Here is a 15881-nt window from a genome sequence, read left to right as displayed (position 1 = left end):
GGCATTGCTGTTGTATTCTCAGTTTTATATGCTGCTTTATTCAACTCAGAATATGCAGTTGTTTCTTTTGCAGCATGATGGTTTGTGGCAGGCCTAAACTCTGGAGCCTCACTTAATTGTTCAAATGAATATTTCTATTTTTCTGAAGAAAGAATCTTGAATGAGTCTTCTGTTATAAGCTTTGGCTATCCTAGGCAAATTTCTGCAGTTCTTTACTTACAATTTGTAAATTCCGTATTTTTCTCACTCTTTCCAGGAGAACTTTACATAAATGACTAGCATTGCAGTTAGAGATAGGGAGTAGATGGGACCACGTTTTCCCCCTCTCAGAATGCAGACTAGTGATGAGATTCTGTGAAAAAATTCTATTGAGATTCTGTGGGGGAAAAGTGGATTTATATCCTTCAGGTACAATAGATATGCTTTTGTAATAAAAGCTGTGCGTGTGAGCGGCCACTCATTAATACGGGAAACCCCTCTCAGCAGCAGTCTGGAGCCACATGGGGTCTTGCACTGGCCACGGCCCGTTTTAAGATTACAGCAGTTCTGTTCAGGATATGAACAGCTCTGTTCAGCCGGGAGGGAGGATTTAGAGGGAACATTGGCATCCTTCAAAGTACAGTTCCTTAGGTTTTTCCAACAGTTTGAATCTAGTCCTCAGTGTGTGTGAAACTTTTCACCTTCCATAACTGTGAAGTCTGCCTCTTGAAGCACACTTTAAAACATTACAATAATGTTACATCTTGCCCATACTCTTACAGAACTGCTGGATTTTACAGAAGATTCATCTAGTGTTTCTGAAAGCAATAAGAAATCCACAAATCCACAAAGTGATAAATCTAAGGAAAACACCCGAAAGATATTTAGCGGACCAAAGAGGGTAAGTTGTAACACTGACATGGGTCTGCCATTGTTTCATCAGTGCTTTTGTAAAGAGGTGGGTGTAGGAGCAGGAAAAGAAAGAATATTCGACCCCGTTGGATCCTTTCATGAAGGAAAATGATAGTGGGTGAAATTCCCTCTGCTCCCCAAAAGACAACAACCAGGCCCAAACTGAATATCGTAAGGAAACAAATCATTTGACTTGCTGTCAGCATAGACAAGGTAAAGATTGTTTATCAGGTAAGAAATATGAATGCAGAAGCAATGGGATTGTGAAGAATAGATTTTACTTATTTGTGATTTACACAGCTATGTTGCTGTAGGGTATGGTGCAAACCACCCAGCCCCCATTTCAAATAGCAACCACCCAGCATAGGTCAACAGAGAATAAATAATAAAGAAGGATCTGGTTTGCGAAGAACTGTGGAAATGGTCTACCCTGATGAATAGGGTAGAATTTTTTAAAAGTGCTCAGAAAGTGCATTGCCTCATTGTGAATATGTGTTAAAGTTGCTTTAGTTTATAAGCTTGTGCGTGTGATTTTAGACATTATTCTTAAAGGTGTTTTTCAAGACTTGTTAGTGACACCTGTCTGTAGAGATGACCTTTCTTATTTTAGTTAGTGGTGGGAATCCACAGATCTGCTCACCAGCGGTGAATGGTGATGTGGTCCTCTGCTGAGCAGCACAGTTTCTTGGAGCCTTCATTTGAACACGGGTTTGGGGGAAGATAAGAAATGGCAGGAATCTTGTCTAAGCATCAGGAGAGACCATTTCCATACTTCAGCACAAACAAAAGAAGACCTTTTCCTTCTCCCCAAAAAGGAGGGGGGTTGGTAGCAGCCACAAATAATGCCTGCCTGAAAAGCCCGGTGTCATCTTTGGTCTCCTGATCAGTGAAGCGGCACAGTAGCTTTTTAAAACCTTGCAGAGAATGCAATATTAACAAACTGTGTTCTTTTAAAAAAATAATAATTGTGTCAGAGTATGTTAATTGATGCAAATGCTAAATGCAAATTAAGTTTTTTAAAGCTTATGTTCCACTTGTATGTTCTGTTTATTATGAGTTTCTGCAAAGCTAAGCAAGCTAAGAATTAGAAGATTTATTCTGTTAAGGAATCATTTTGATTCTCATGTCTTACATATGCAGCAACAAATGTAATGGGTCGAGCCCAACAGTTATTTTTGTACGGCATGTAACTCATTCTCGCCAGAGGAGGGGAAGGGGGGCAGTTTCTGCTGATTTTTCTCCACTCTGAATGCAGCCGCCTGAGCTGCTTGAAATGGTGCTCCTGCGGCTCAGGTGATCCTCAAGAACTGCCTTGGGATATGCAGTGGGAGAACCAGCAGAAATCATCCCCCCACCCCGGGCAAAAATTGTCTTTGGATGTAATCCATTGTAACGAAAGTGTTTCATTAAAAGAAGAGAGTGGTACTGCAGGGTCGTTTTTTTAAAAAATTAATGAAGTAAAACATTGGAAGGCAAAGTATGCCCCTAGGAAAGCGTTATGCTCAGGGAATAAGAACCACCACGTGGTCCCTGGCCTGAGAGAGATCCGGTTGTCCTCAACCTGGGCCTGGGCTTTTTTGGCGCCGGCCGTGCCTGGTGGAAGTCTCTGCCAGAACACATCCGTGCCCTGTGGGAGTTATAACCTTTCCTCAGGGCATGCAAGACAGATGTTTTGCTGGGCATTTGGTTGAGGATAGGACGGGGACAGTATGACATCTGGCTCTCTCATATACTTCCCCATCCCGTATAGCCCCCTTCCCCCAAGGATGCCGGGGAGCTGAATTCCCCCCCCCTCCCGCCAACTTGTACATGTATATTGTTCTACTTACTGATTATTTCTAGATGGTTTTATGCTGGTTTTCATTTAAAGAACTTTGTATACTATTTTGTTGTAAGCTGCCCTGATCACTACTTGTAGGGAAGGGTGGCCTAGCAAATCCAATTTAATAAATAAATAAAATTGAAAACACCTATGTAATGTTTTGAGGAATTGCAGGTGGGTGATGTAAAGTAAATTGCTTTGAAACATTATTGCTTTGAAGCTGGCGTTCAGCTTATAAATTATGAGATGGCTGTGTTCAGATAAATTACCTGTTCTGCTTTGCAGTCACCAACAAAAGCGGTATACAATGCTAGACATTGGAACCAGCCGGAATCTGAGGCTCTTCCAGCACCACAAGTAGTGAAGAATCCAAGTGTCCCGGTGAGTAGGGTGTATCTTTTCCCCTTTCCTTTGATGCTAAATTGAAAGGGAGATCATGCTCAGTAGAAATAGTTATAGATACGTCTGCAGGTTGCAGGAGAAAACGTCATGAGCAGTATTTCAGATATTAAGTATTCAGGTTGCACTCTTGGTTGTATCATGGTTTAGTATGACAGATTTTGTTCATTTTTTCTCGGGCTAGTATGAGGCTTGAAGTTGTTTCAGGGAAGGCTTCCCCAGATTGCAGAAGTAATGTTGTCGATTGGCTATTACGGTTGTGTGTTTGGGGGTGTGCATTGCCATTCATCTGTACTTGGTTATGCACCTAAATCCTTGATTGTATCTTTCTATACATCCCAGTGCCTGCGTTGGTTATGTTGTTTCATGTGGAGACCAAAACAGAAAGAGGTACTTTTCTCCCTTTCTCACAATACAAGAACTCGTGGGCACTCCATGAAATTACTGAGCGGTCGGGTTAGAATGGATAAAAGGAAGTCCTTCTTCACCCAAAGAGTGATTAACACATGGAATTCACTGCCACAGGAAGTGGTGGCGGCTACAAGCATGGACAGCTTCAAAAGGGAATTAGATAAGCATATGGAGCAGAGGTCCATCAGTGGCTATTTGCCACAAGGTATAGATAGGGGCTCTGGGGCAAGTGATGCTCTGTCTTGGTGCTTGGGGGGGTCAACAGTGGGAGGGCTTTTACTGTCCTGGCCCCACTGGTGGACCTCCTGATGGCACCTGGTAGTTCTGGCCACTGTGACACAGAGTGTTGGACTGGATGCGCCTTTGGCCTGATCCAACATTGGCATCTCTTACGTTCTTATGTTCTTAGAGCTGAGAATGGTCAGCAGAATTCTTTTTTTTCTTGGCTGTAATAGAAAGGTAGAATTGCTTTCAGGGAAAGAATATTCTGGAGGACGATTCTATGACAATCTTGGCACGGATGGAGCTTCTAGGAAATAAAAGTGGAGGGTAGCTAACAGTTGCGGGTGTTTTAAAATGGTTTTTGAAACTGAATAATGGTCCCATTAGTCTCAATTTTCATTCTTAAGCTGAACTGGGAGAGTTTTACAGTACTTTTCGCTTGGGGCCCTTTAAAAACAGTAAATCTAAGACACCTGATGTTTAATGATTATGATGTACAAAGTGCAGTGACATCTAATTTTCACCTTCGAGGAGCTGAGGCTGTGCCTCTGAAAGTCTCCAGGCTGAGTGCGATCTGCGCATGAAATGTTCTGTTCTTTATTTGGTGCGTAATGCGTAAACATCTACCCACTGTAGCACTTTTTATCAATAGGTAAGGCTATCTTCAAAGGAGGCAATTCATAAAGATGATGGTGTATTTAAAGCTCCTGCACCACCTCCCAAAGTGATAAAAACGGTGACATTACCTACTCAGCCCTATCAAGAGATAGTAACTGCCTTGAAATGTAGGAAAGAAGACAAAGAAGTAAGTGGAATACTTACCATTTCACCAAAATGTATTTGATGGGAAGGCCTTATTCAGTAATGTAAACTGAAAGCAGAACTAGTGTCAGAGTAAAGACAAATCCCTTTTTAAAAAGTAGATCTTTGGTCTCCCAAGTAAAGTTGATGAATTTTTGATGCTACAAGGAAAAGCTGTTTGTTTAAAATGTGGGCTAATACATTAATACCGAGCTTTAAACAAATGTCTTCCAGTTATACACGGTTGTTCAACATGTCAAGCACTTCAATGATGTCGTGGAATTTGGCGAAAACCAAGAGTTCACAGATGATATTGAATACTTGTTAAGCGGACTGAAGAGCAATCAGCCCCTAAACACACGTTGCCTTAGGTAAGATTCTTCAAATACGGAATAGCAATTCCATAGCACACTTAACTGTTTACAGATATTCAGTGCATGTGGATTTGAAAACGTTGCACCATTAGGAGGGGAGTACAGAACTGTGTCTATTCATGTGCCGAATGAATGGATAGGTCACTTGCAAATTTTATTTTCTTTGCAACTTAATACAGAGAAACCACTGTTTCTAAGAAGGGGATGTTTGACGTTGGTTACTAGCTGGAGGATTCGTCAGCAGACACTTGGACCCCCCACCTCATGATTGATCAGTGCCACTTTATTTTGAAGTTAGAATCCTTTCCTTCACCAAGGGAGCATTGATAAATACTTTGAAATAACCCTTCCAGCATCTCTTTACTGTCCTTAACTAATCATAGTGACTTGAATCCAAGATGTCCCTCCTGCACACGCTCCCGCAGCCTTTTGCTCTTGTACCTGCCAGTCTGAACGATCCCCCGGCTGCATTGGCTAGCTCCCTTGCCTCCATCCCGCCCACAGAGGTGCCGAGCCGGCCCGCGGGACAGGCGGAGAAGAGTCGCAAGAGCCCACACACGTTCCGAAATGCCACGGTCGAGGTGGGGGCAGGGCGGCGACTGCTGCTGCTGCGGCAAGAGGCTCGCCCCTCTGCCGGCAGCCCTGTCGTCACCATCCGGCCCAGCTGAGGCAGCTCTGACACTGCTCTGTGCTGTGCCCTGCCGCCACCACACCAAGAGGTCTCCCTGATGGGGGCCAGCTGCCGTACCAAGACCCTCCTCCTCTCTGACCCCAGCGGTGGGAGCTGGGACACAGGTGCCAGCAGAGCAGCTGTGCTCTATCCACCGCTGCACCCAGTGGACGAGGCAGCCACCGCCCCTTCTTCTTCCGAGGGGCGGGCTGGCAGGCGGCGGCCCAGCTAGAGCTCGTTGCATTTGTCTCCGCAACGGGCCTTCTTCCTAGTGACTTCATAACTCACAGTGATGAAACCATCCAAAATGAAAGACAGTTGGACACTTTCTCTGAGGCCTGCATCAACTGCCCTGTCTTAAACTAAATGAAAGATAAAGTGAAACTTTATCCTGAAAGCCCCTTGCAAACCTACCATAAAGAACCGTAGGGGTTCTTTTCCAAACTGGCTACTAATAAGAGCCAGGTAGAATTTATTGGCAAGATTGGGTTATTTTGTTTAATTGGGCGGGGAGAGTTTGTTTTCCCAAAGAACCATTATATCATCGCAATGTATCTCGCCTTGTGAAAGATTAAGGGATGGGCACTTCAGTGGCCCTGATTTTTGCCATCAAAATAGGTGAGAAGCAACAGGATAAAATCATGAGGGTTCAGACCTCTAAATTCTGTTCCTTCCCATCCAGGGAAGACAAGATTTAAACTGCTTCTTTAATGTTTGTGATCTCGGTTATCAACATTCCTCCAAAGTTAGTTAGTTCCAAAGATGAAGCCTAGCTAATAAGAGCAGAGTTGTTCAGCAGATATTAAGGATGTGCTTGTAAAATAAAAATGATGTTTTAATTGATAAACATGTGGCTCATGCACATGAAAGGATCAGATTGTTCTCTGTCATGGAAAATAACTGTAAAATACAGTAATATTGTTATAGTCAAATTGGTCCAAAAACAGACCTTCCTGCAATATATACAAAAGGAACTATGCGATAAGTGTTCATACTTTTTAAAAAGAGAATCTGTCACATCACGGTTCCTTAATTAGTGCATTTATCATTTCTTAACCATCCTGATTCTGTTTGGTAACCCCTTTACAGTTAACATGAATAAAAAGTGACTCTGTCAGTGTATAACCTCCAAACAGATTGTTGTGTAGTTTGAGGTGGTGACACGATAACTTCGAAAACAGAAAGGACAAATCCTAGGCTGCAAATGCAAAGCTTAGTTTTTATGTACATATGAAGTTAAACAGCCTTTGTCTGTGATAGTCATATTGTGAAATACACTATGGCTTATTCTCTTCTCCCCCCCCCCCCCTTTTGTCAGTGTTATCAGCCTGGCGACCAAGTGCGCCATGCCCAGTTTCCGAATGCATTTGAGAGCACATGGAATGGTAGCTATGGTCTTCAAAACACTGGATGACTCACAGCATCACCAGGTATGCACGTCTTAGGCACTGAATGTCATTTTTCAAAACTGCGTTACATAGAGAGGTCTTGGAACAAAAACATTTATTGGATTATGACCTACAGACTGAAATTATGTTTGCTTTGGCCTGGTTTGTGTACCGTTTCACTATCCTTACTGTTCTGGTGATCAGGCTACTCTCTCTTGAGGATTGTTGTCGTCTTCGTTCCCTGCACATTTTACTGGTACAGCAACATAAAGCAGTCCTAGATTAAACTAGTTGAAAATTGATGAGTGGTGGCCTGACCTCCTGCCATCACTTGAGAAGAATACACTTGCATATCTGATTCCTGCAGTGCCCTGTTACGAAGGTACTTACGGCTCTGGTTCCCCTATTTTTGTCTGTGGCTTAGTCAGCCAGGCACGAACACTGACTGTGCCTGTACACCCCGGGATTTGCCCGGTCAGAATGGTGGAGTGAGAATGTATTTTACTGAGATGGTGGTGGTAAGTGTTTCATATTTCTAGTTCAGTGTTTTACATTTTAATTAAGAATGCAAAAAGCTGAAAGTAGATGTGCCCCTCTTCCGGGCTGATTGGGGCCCCATTGTTTGTTTGTAGTGGTTTCCCCACATTTATGAATATCACAGTGGCAGGAGGGAAGGGATGGAGGTGATACCCGCCTTAAATTGTTCCCCTCCTCCCTCGGCTCAGAGGTGGTTGGTGCTGTTCGTTCTGGCCTGTTGTAGCCAACCACTACAAAATCCTTCTGCAAGTATCACTCAGTATATGTTTTTCTGGGGAGTGCTGTTTTTCAGTGCTGTTGCCACTGAACTTGGTGGGGAGGAGAAGAGATAAAGGTGAGGGGGTAGGGGAGGCGATAAGAAACCGTAGTAAGGGGGGGAAAGTAAGAAGCGACTGGTGGAAGTGCAGAGAGACCTGTGAGGTGAAAAGAGAGAAGAGATGGCAACGCGAGCTGCAGAGAGAGGAAGTGAATCAAACCGAGAAATGGAAATGCAAAGATATGTGAGTAGGGCCATGTGAAAGGGGGGTAAAGGACGGATGTGCACCTTTGGTGCAGAGAAAGAAGCAAGAACTGTCTGTGCTGTGGAATTGTGAAGACAAGATAATGCTAGGGAATAAAGAGAGAAAAGGAGCTGGACCGGTTCAAAAATGTGGGAGCAGAGAGGAGATACGGAGGATGATTGGATGGATTAAAATGCATATAGTGGTTTACTTAGTGATGTAAATTAGAGTCCAGTGACACCTCTAAGACCAACAAAGTCTTATTCAAGATGTGAGCTTTCGTGTGCATGCACACTCCGTCAGATGACAACATGGAATTACCTATCATAGTTTATATGTTAAATTAGCTTGTTAAATTAGCATGCAAAATAGTGAAAATATTTTTAAAAAACAGATTAAAAGAATGACAAGCTGGTTTCTGGTTATAATCTGTTTCGGTTCAACTGTGAGATTCTCACAAATTAGGACACATCAGTCTCCAGTTCTAATGTATTTATTACCTATGTTGTCGCCCCCCCCCCCAGTGAACTGAAACAGATTATTAATTAATTAATTAATTAATTCAATTTATATCCCGCCCTCCCCAAACGGGCTCAGGGTGGCGAACAGAAGAGGCATATGCCATTATTTTACAGCTAAAAACAGAATAAAACAATCCATCCCAACAAAGTGCAGGTGCTCTAGATATTAACTCTTATCAGTCCAAGATGGGGTTCCGTTGACCAGCCTAACCCGTCAGCAGAAGTTCCGGATAATACTACTATCGTCCCTTCATGGCCAGTTCTTCAGGTCATCTGGTCGTCTTCCCAGGGCCCACTCACATCCAGATCGAATCCACCGTCAAAGATGGCAGCTTGGTGGTGGTACAGTGGCGGCGGCGGCTTCTGTGCAAAAGCCCGGCGGAAGAGCTCCGTCTTGCAGGCCCTGCGGAACTGCGCAAGGTCCCGCAGGGCCCGGATCTCCCCTGGGAGCTAGTTCCACCAGATAGGAGTTGCCACCGAGAAAGCCCTGGCCCTGGTTGCAGCCAACTTGATGTCCTTGGGGCCTGGAACAACCAATAGGTGTTACGCCCCTGACCGTAGTGCTCTTGGGGGAACATATGGGGAAAGGCGGTCCCTTAGGTAAGCTGGACCCTGGCCATCAAGGGATTTATAGGTAAGAATCAACACTTTAAAGCGAATCTGGTACGCTATAGGCAGCCAGTGCAGCACCTTCAGCACCGGCTGGATGTGGTCCCACCTAGTGAGACCCATCAACAGCCTGGCTGCCGCATTCTGCACTAGCTGCAGCTTCCGGATTTGCGACAGAGGCAGCCCCATGTAGAGAGCATTACAGTAGTCCAACCTCGAGGTGACCGTCGCATGGATCACTGTGACCAAGTCCTCGCGATCAAGGAAAGGAACCAACTGCCGTGCCAGCCAAAGATGGTAAAAGGCTGACTTGGCAGTGGCTGCCACCTGGGCCTCCATCGTTAAAGAGAAATCCAGGAGCACTCCCAAGCTCCTAACCCTCGACACCAGCACCAACGGCGTCCCATTGAAGGCCGGGAGAGGGAGCCCCGACCCGACCTAGGCCCAGGACCTCCATCTTCGCTGGGTTGAGTTTCAACCGACTCAGTCTGAGCCAACCAGCAACAGCTTGCAATGCCCGATGAAGGTCATCTGGGTCAGAATTCGACCTGCTTCCCAGCATCAGATAGAGCTGGGTGTCATCAGCATATTGATGACACCCAAGCCCCAACCCCCTGGCAATCTGGGCAAGGGGGCACATATAGATGTTAAATAACATCGGGGACAGTACCGCCCCCTGAAGCACCCCACACTCAAGAGGGTGCCTCCAGGACTGCTGGTCCCCTATCGCCACCCTTTGTCCCCGACGTTGCAGGAACAAGGCAAACCATTGAAGGGCAAGCCCCTGAATCCCCACGTCAGCGAGGCAGTGGGCCAGCAGCTGATGGTCAACCGTATCAAACGTGGCTGACAGATCTAACAACAGAAATGCCACCACACCACCTCGGTCCAGATGCCTACGGAGGTCGTCAGTCAGGGCGACCAATGCCGTCTCCATCCCATGACCTGGGCGAAAGCCAGACTGAAAGGGATCTAGGACCGAAGCATCCTCTAGAAAGCCCTGTAACTCTAACGCCACCGCCCTTTCTATAAGTTTGCCCAAATAGGGCAAATTGGATACCAGCCGATAGTTGGCCAATTCGGTCGGGTCCAAAGATGGCTTTTTAAAGAGGGGGCGGACCATCGCCTCCTTGAGTGCTTCAGGGAACCGTCCCTACAAGAGGGATTTGTGAATAATCTCCCGCAGGGCACCTCGAAACCCCTCGTGGCCCGCTTTAATGAGCCAGGAGGTGCATGGATCAAGGTCGCATGTGGTTGGGCACACAGATATGAGCAATCTGTCAACTTCGCCAAGGCTGAGTGGGCTAAAACATTCTAAACCCAGAGCCGAAGGCGCACAAGGGCATATAACTAGAAACCAGTTTGTCATTCTTTTGATTTGTTTAAAAAAATATTCTCACTGTTTTGCATGCTAATTTAACAGGCCACCTATATACACAACTATGATATGTAATTCCATTTCATCATCTGATGAAGTGTGCATGCACACAAAAGCTCACATTTTGAACAAAACTTTGTTGCTCTTAAAGGTGCCATTGGACTCTAGCTTCCTTCTATTGCTTCAGACCAACACGGCTGCCCACCTTGATCTACTTAGTGATGTGCTTGCCTTAAATTACTAAGAAAACAAAAGTGGCTCTCAGTGTGATTTGAACTGCCTCCCTTGTTCTGTCACAACATGACTTTTATTTTTATTACATTTTGCCATAGGCGAACTTGTTTTGGACTGTGTCGCTACAGTCTTCAGTATGCTTACCTTGGAAGTTAATCTCGTAAATATCAGTGGGACTAACTTCTAAGTTAAGTTGCAGAGACACAACTGGGACTTCCGGATGAAGTAAATCCTCCAGCTGACAAAAAAATTGGGATGACCAAATGTTTTCTGTTTGGTTCATCTCTTTCAACCATTTTTTGCTGTTCGGTTTCATAGGTTTGTTTGTACTCTGTATGTATTTTGTACAGTATTTATGTTTACAGTGTATGTAATGTCTAATGTTTTATTAATGCACAAATAATTAAATATGTGTACATTTTGTGAGGAATGTTTGCTATACACACACATATAATAAAAATTGTTGGTTTGATTAATGAAAAGGAGAATATTAATTATCTTGTTTCTCTTTCTATTGAAGAACCTATCGCTTTGTACAGCAGCTTTAATGTATATCTTGAGCAGAGATCGCTTGAACATGGACCTAGATAGAGCCAGCTTAGACTTAATGATTCGGCTTTTGGAGCTAGAGCAAGACTCTTCCTCAAAGTTGCTCAACGAAAAGGATATGAACAAGATCAAGGAGAAAATCCGAAGACTCTGTGAAACTGTTCACAATAAGCACCTTGATCTGGAAAATATAACGGTGGGCCATGTGACTTTTACTTACTATTCTTAAGTGCTGGTGAAAGTGGTAAGACATGCGGCTGCTATTTGGTAACTGAAACTTTTTTTAAAAATTACCTTTTTAGGTAGCATCTATGAAGTATAAGGGAAAAAGAGTCCCATTCTGAACAGAATGGCCACTTTCTGTACGGTTGCTGTTTATAGTCTTTGCTCCTTGCATCTTCTAAAATTTCTATAGCAGGAGCAGATCAAGAGTGCTGAACTTGTTAAATAGCATTTTCAGCTCCATGTTTATTGGTGCGTAGTGACTGACGCAGAAGGAGTAGCTTGTTCTAGTAAACTCACTGAATCCCCATATTTTGTAATTAAGCACTGATGATTTTTGTGAACTTTGTACTGTCTCGAGGCACACTGGGAGGCAAAACGTGTAATTACATAATACCAGCATTTTAATTGCATGTTATGTATTCATCTGCCATGCAGTATATTCACAGTGGAGGAGGCTGTTTAATGTGTAGCTCTGTTGAAGTAAAGGCAATAGTAGTATATACTGTTCTATATACTATTCTATATACTATTCTAGTATATACTGTTTTCTAGTATATACTGTCATGAGGTAGCTTCGTACTTGTTTTCTGCACAACTTGGCAGTGCTGTAGTTCTGAATGGGGTGGACAAGGCCACACCAGAACTTCCATTTTGCTCCTTTTCCTGCCAAACATGGACAACCGATCAGTCCTAAACAGTTTACACCCTCCTAGGCCCATTGACTTAAACTGATTTAGAATAGTGTAACACAGCTTGGGATTGTACTGCAAGTCTCAAAAACATTAAGTGTCGGCTAAGTGTAGGATCCTGCAGCAGTGGTTGTGTAGTCCTGAACTGGGAAAAACAAAACATCACAGAAAGGTGCAAGCTTACATTACATGCATTTTCATTGTGAGGATGAGTGGATTCTTTTCAGGAAATAGCATAATATTGGCAGGAAACAGGATAATATTTTAGCAACGCTTGCTTAAGCTGCAGTAATGGTCTGGGAAATACAGAGGTTAAAAGTGTTTTCATGGCTCCACAGCTTGTACCTTGTTAGCTTCGTATAATTAAGGTAGAGGGTACAGTATCAATGCTGAAAGTAATCAGTTGGGCATTGCTCCAACTCACAAATTAATTTTCTGTGCGTTTGTGTGTTCTTCTAGACTGGGCATCTGGCAATGGAGACTTTGCTCTCTCTCACATCAAAGCGGGCAGGGGACTGGTTTAAAGAAGAGTTGCGGCTTCTTGGCGGTCTTGATCATATTGTAGATAAAGGTACGCGCTCTGTCGTCATCGGGAAATAAAATGTGAAGATAAATTTTTAAGAACATGGTAGAAAAGCATTGTTCCTTGGATTAGCATTCACACATACAATTTTTTATATACCTTGTGCAGGTATGTCTTTGTGTATGTAAACAAAGAAACAAACCAGATACAGTATGGGCTGTTGTAGTTTTGTTTTTCAGGTTTTTATTTTCTTTATGTATTTTCTAAACTTGGCTCCTTGAAGGGTTACAGTAATTTGGCCATCTAAAATCACGATACAACTCAAAAGATTCTGGGTAATTTTTTGGGGAGGGATGGAAGGGTAGGTCCAGGTATGGTTTGTAAACAATGCAAACAGGGACAAAAAAGGGAAAGAAAACTAAACCTAACAAAGAAATCCAAAACCAAACAAAGGTTTAGTGGAAAAGAAGGCCAATATTAAAACCTATTCATAAAAAGAAGTACATGTATTTATTAATAATATCAAGTTAAAACATATATAGGGGCCCAATTACAGCCAATATACATAAACCATAATCATAACCAGGGCTAAAAAAATGACCTGACGCGTTTCGGCCGGATCGGCCTTCCTCAGAGGTCATACAAGTGTGGCTAGATGGTAAATAGTTACACTCATAAAACACAATCAAAAATGTATACAAAATATAATTTCAATTAGGACCATAAAGGAAATTGTTCAGTAAAAACATTCCCAGGCACAAAGTGAATATGCGCATACAATCTTTTTAGTGCAATCACTAGCCCAGTAGATATAAAATCAACCTATGGTCCACAAATAACCTTCTTAGATTGTGTTGCCACAGTAATTACAAGTAACCAGCAGTGTAACTATTTACCATCTAGCCACACTTGTATGACCTCTGAGGAAGGCCGATCCGGCCGAAACGCGTCAGGTCATTTTTTTAGCCCTGGTTATGATTATGGTTTATGTATATTGGCTGTAATTGGGCCCCTATATATGTTTTAACTTGATATTATTAATAAATACATGTACTTCTTTTTATGAATAGGTTTTAATATTGGCCCTCTTTTCCACTAAACCTTTGTTTGGTTTTGTAAACAATGCAAAACCATCAACACAAGACTATAGCCGCTTAAAATGCAGCTCTTGGAAAAGAAAACTGTGTATTCAAGAACATAAACTGTGATGGTTAGTTGTCTTTGGTAGAGACCAAAAACCAGAAATGAAAGGTTTTCCTCTTAATAGCTGCATTGCAGATTTTTAAAATCTTAATTCATTCTTTCTGGAACTGCCCTATATGTTGGGCCTTTTTGGTGTTCCCTCTGACTGGAAGAGCCTGATGAAAGGAGCGCTGCACTCCTTAACTACTTGTCCAAGGAGACAGACAGGCTAATGATACCGTGGTGGCAGGAGCAGAAAAAAGTGCCCGTGGAATGGGTTTTTTAAATACTGTTTTTGGACGGAGAACATTCTAGATTTGCTACTCTTGTGTCAAGGAACTCATTTGGGAATCTCTTAATTGTGGACTTGTTGCTTCTTGAGACATACGTAGAAGCAGCAGCCATATTGGCACTGGCTTCTTCCTGTCAAGGCTGCTGCTGTCTGTAGGGATTTGAATGGGGTGGGCACCCTGTCACTTAAGGAAGCACGCCGGATGCAGTGCACGTGAGAATGTGTGTGGACTATGTCCTGTGGTATCATCACAGAGTCAGTGTTCATTTGTGGCTTTCACACACAGCAAATGGGGGGGGGGGGTGGAATCTCCTGCAGCGGCCATGATTGGTGGGTAGTGACTGGAGTGAGTGATGTCACCAGGTAAGGTTGTTTTTCTTTTGTAAACTGGTGGCTCAGGGTGCCTCAGTGTGTAACTCTTTCTAGGTTATATTGATGGGAGTGCTGAGAAACGTAATATAATATGGCTTTAAAGTGTCTGTTGCCCTTTGGTGTGACAGTTTGGCTTCAAGCAAATTGATAAATGCCCAAACATCTCAATTGTGTGCAGTTTTTGAAAGCCATGTTAACAGTCTGTAATAATGTACATCCTCTGCTTCTTAGTTAAAGAATGTGTGGATCACTTAAGCAGTGATGAAAATGAAGAGAAATTGGTTGCTTCGTTATGGGGAGCAGAAAGATGTTTACGGGTTTTAGAAAGCGTAAGTATAAAAACCTGGGTTTGTTGGGTGGTGGTATCAGTGAGCAGGAAAGTTTGAGCTTCAGGGCATTTCATGTAATCCTCTGTAATTCTAGTACAATCCATGTTAGTTGGCTTTAGCAGGCAGAAAACTGTACCATTCTTTCAGCTTATGTCTTTTGAGCAAACTGGGAATGGCCCTTCTATAGCTCACTAAGCAGACGTCTTAAAGTTGTCCACCTGGGACCAGGTGGGGGCAGGGGTGCTATGGCTTCCTTGAATTTACTGTGCTTTTCAAGGAGCACATCAAAAATAGCGTATGTTCACCTTATCAAAACTTATAGCTCAGCTCTGTGGAAGTTCATTTAGAAGTAACCCCGTGTATTCACTGGGCTCACTCCAAATACAAGTGCATGAGATTGCATCCTGAGAGCGATTTTTGCGTCAGTCCTGTCGTATACAGTTGCTGCTCCCCATTTTCTTTATTGATGTCTAAATGCAATAACTTTGCACTACTGTTGTGTTTAAGTGGGTAATACAGAAAAGATGGTGGCTGTGCTTAGCATCTTATAATGGCCTCATTAAAGACAGTAGCCTGTAAAGGTGCCAGTAGCTCAGATGATCTTTCAAATAGATAAGAGTTCTAACTATTATTTCAGCATGGAATGAGGAATAAGACTTGTAGCTCTAGAAGGTTTCTGAGAATTTTATGTTACTTGGCATGCAGTGAAAATGTAAAGTGCAATGTTGCTTGAGGGTTGAGAAATACAAGTTACATCCATTTTATTAAATGAATTATCTAATTACGGTGGAATCTAGTTCCCACAGCAAAAAGTAGATTCTTTGATTGTGTGTGATTTTTTTTCTTTAGGTAACAGTTAATAATCCAGAGAATCAAAGTTACTTGATAGCATATAAGGATTCACAGCTCATAGTCTCCTCAGCCAAGTAAGTTCTTATGAGTGTTTATTACACATTACAGTAT

At 43.0% G+C, this 15881-nt stretch overlaps 1 protein-coding gene across 1 annotated transcript in view; it reads left to right on the top strand.

The window, feature by feature from the left end:
• WAPL (WAPL cohesin release factor) overlaps positions 1 to 15881 on the top strand; it is a 55233-nt gene that overhangs the window by 28083 nt on the left and 11269 nt on the right. Inside the window, exons 4-12 of the mRNA XM_015423425.1 lie at positions 762 to 880; positions 2999 to 3094; positions 4398 to 4550; positions 4781 to 4917; positions 6909 to 7020; positions 11278 to 11502; positions 12680 to 12791; positions 14821 to 14918; positions 15768 to 15844. Coding sequence (XP_015278911.1) covers positions 762 to 880; positions 2999 to 3094; positions 4398 to 4550; positions 4781 to 4917; positions 6909 to 7020; positions 11278 to 11502; positions 12680 to 12791; positions 14821 to 14918; positions 15768 to 15844 — 1129 coding nt within the window. The remainder of the gene's footprint in view (positions 1 to 761; positions 881 to 2998; positions 3095 to 4397; positions 4551 to 4780; positions 4918 to 6908; positions 7021 to 11277; positions 11503 to 12679; positions 12792 to 14820; positions 14919 to 15767; positions 15845 to 15881) is intronic.

Source organism: Gekko japonicus, unplaced genomic scaffold, assembly GCF_001447785.1.
Source record: "Gekko japonicus isolate JY-2015 unplaced genomic scaffold, Gekko_japonicus_V1.1 scaffold1512, whole genome shotgun sequence".
In the NCBI taxonomy this organism is placed as follows: domain Eukaryota; kingdom Metazoa; phylum Chordata; class Lepidosauria; order Squamata; family Gekkonidae; genus Gekko; species Gekko japonicus.
The sequence above is the reverse complement of the archived record's forward strand: the minus strand, read 5'-3'. Positions and strand labels throughout refer to the sequence as shown.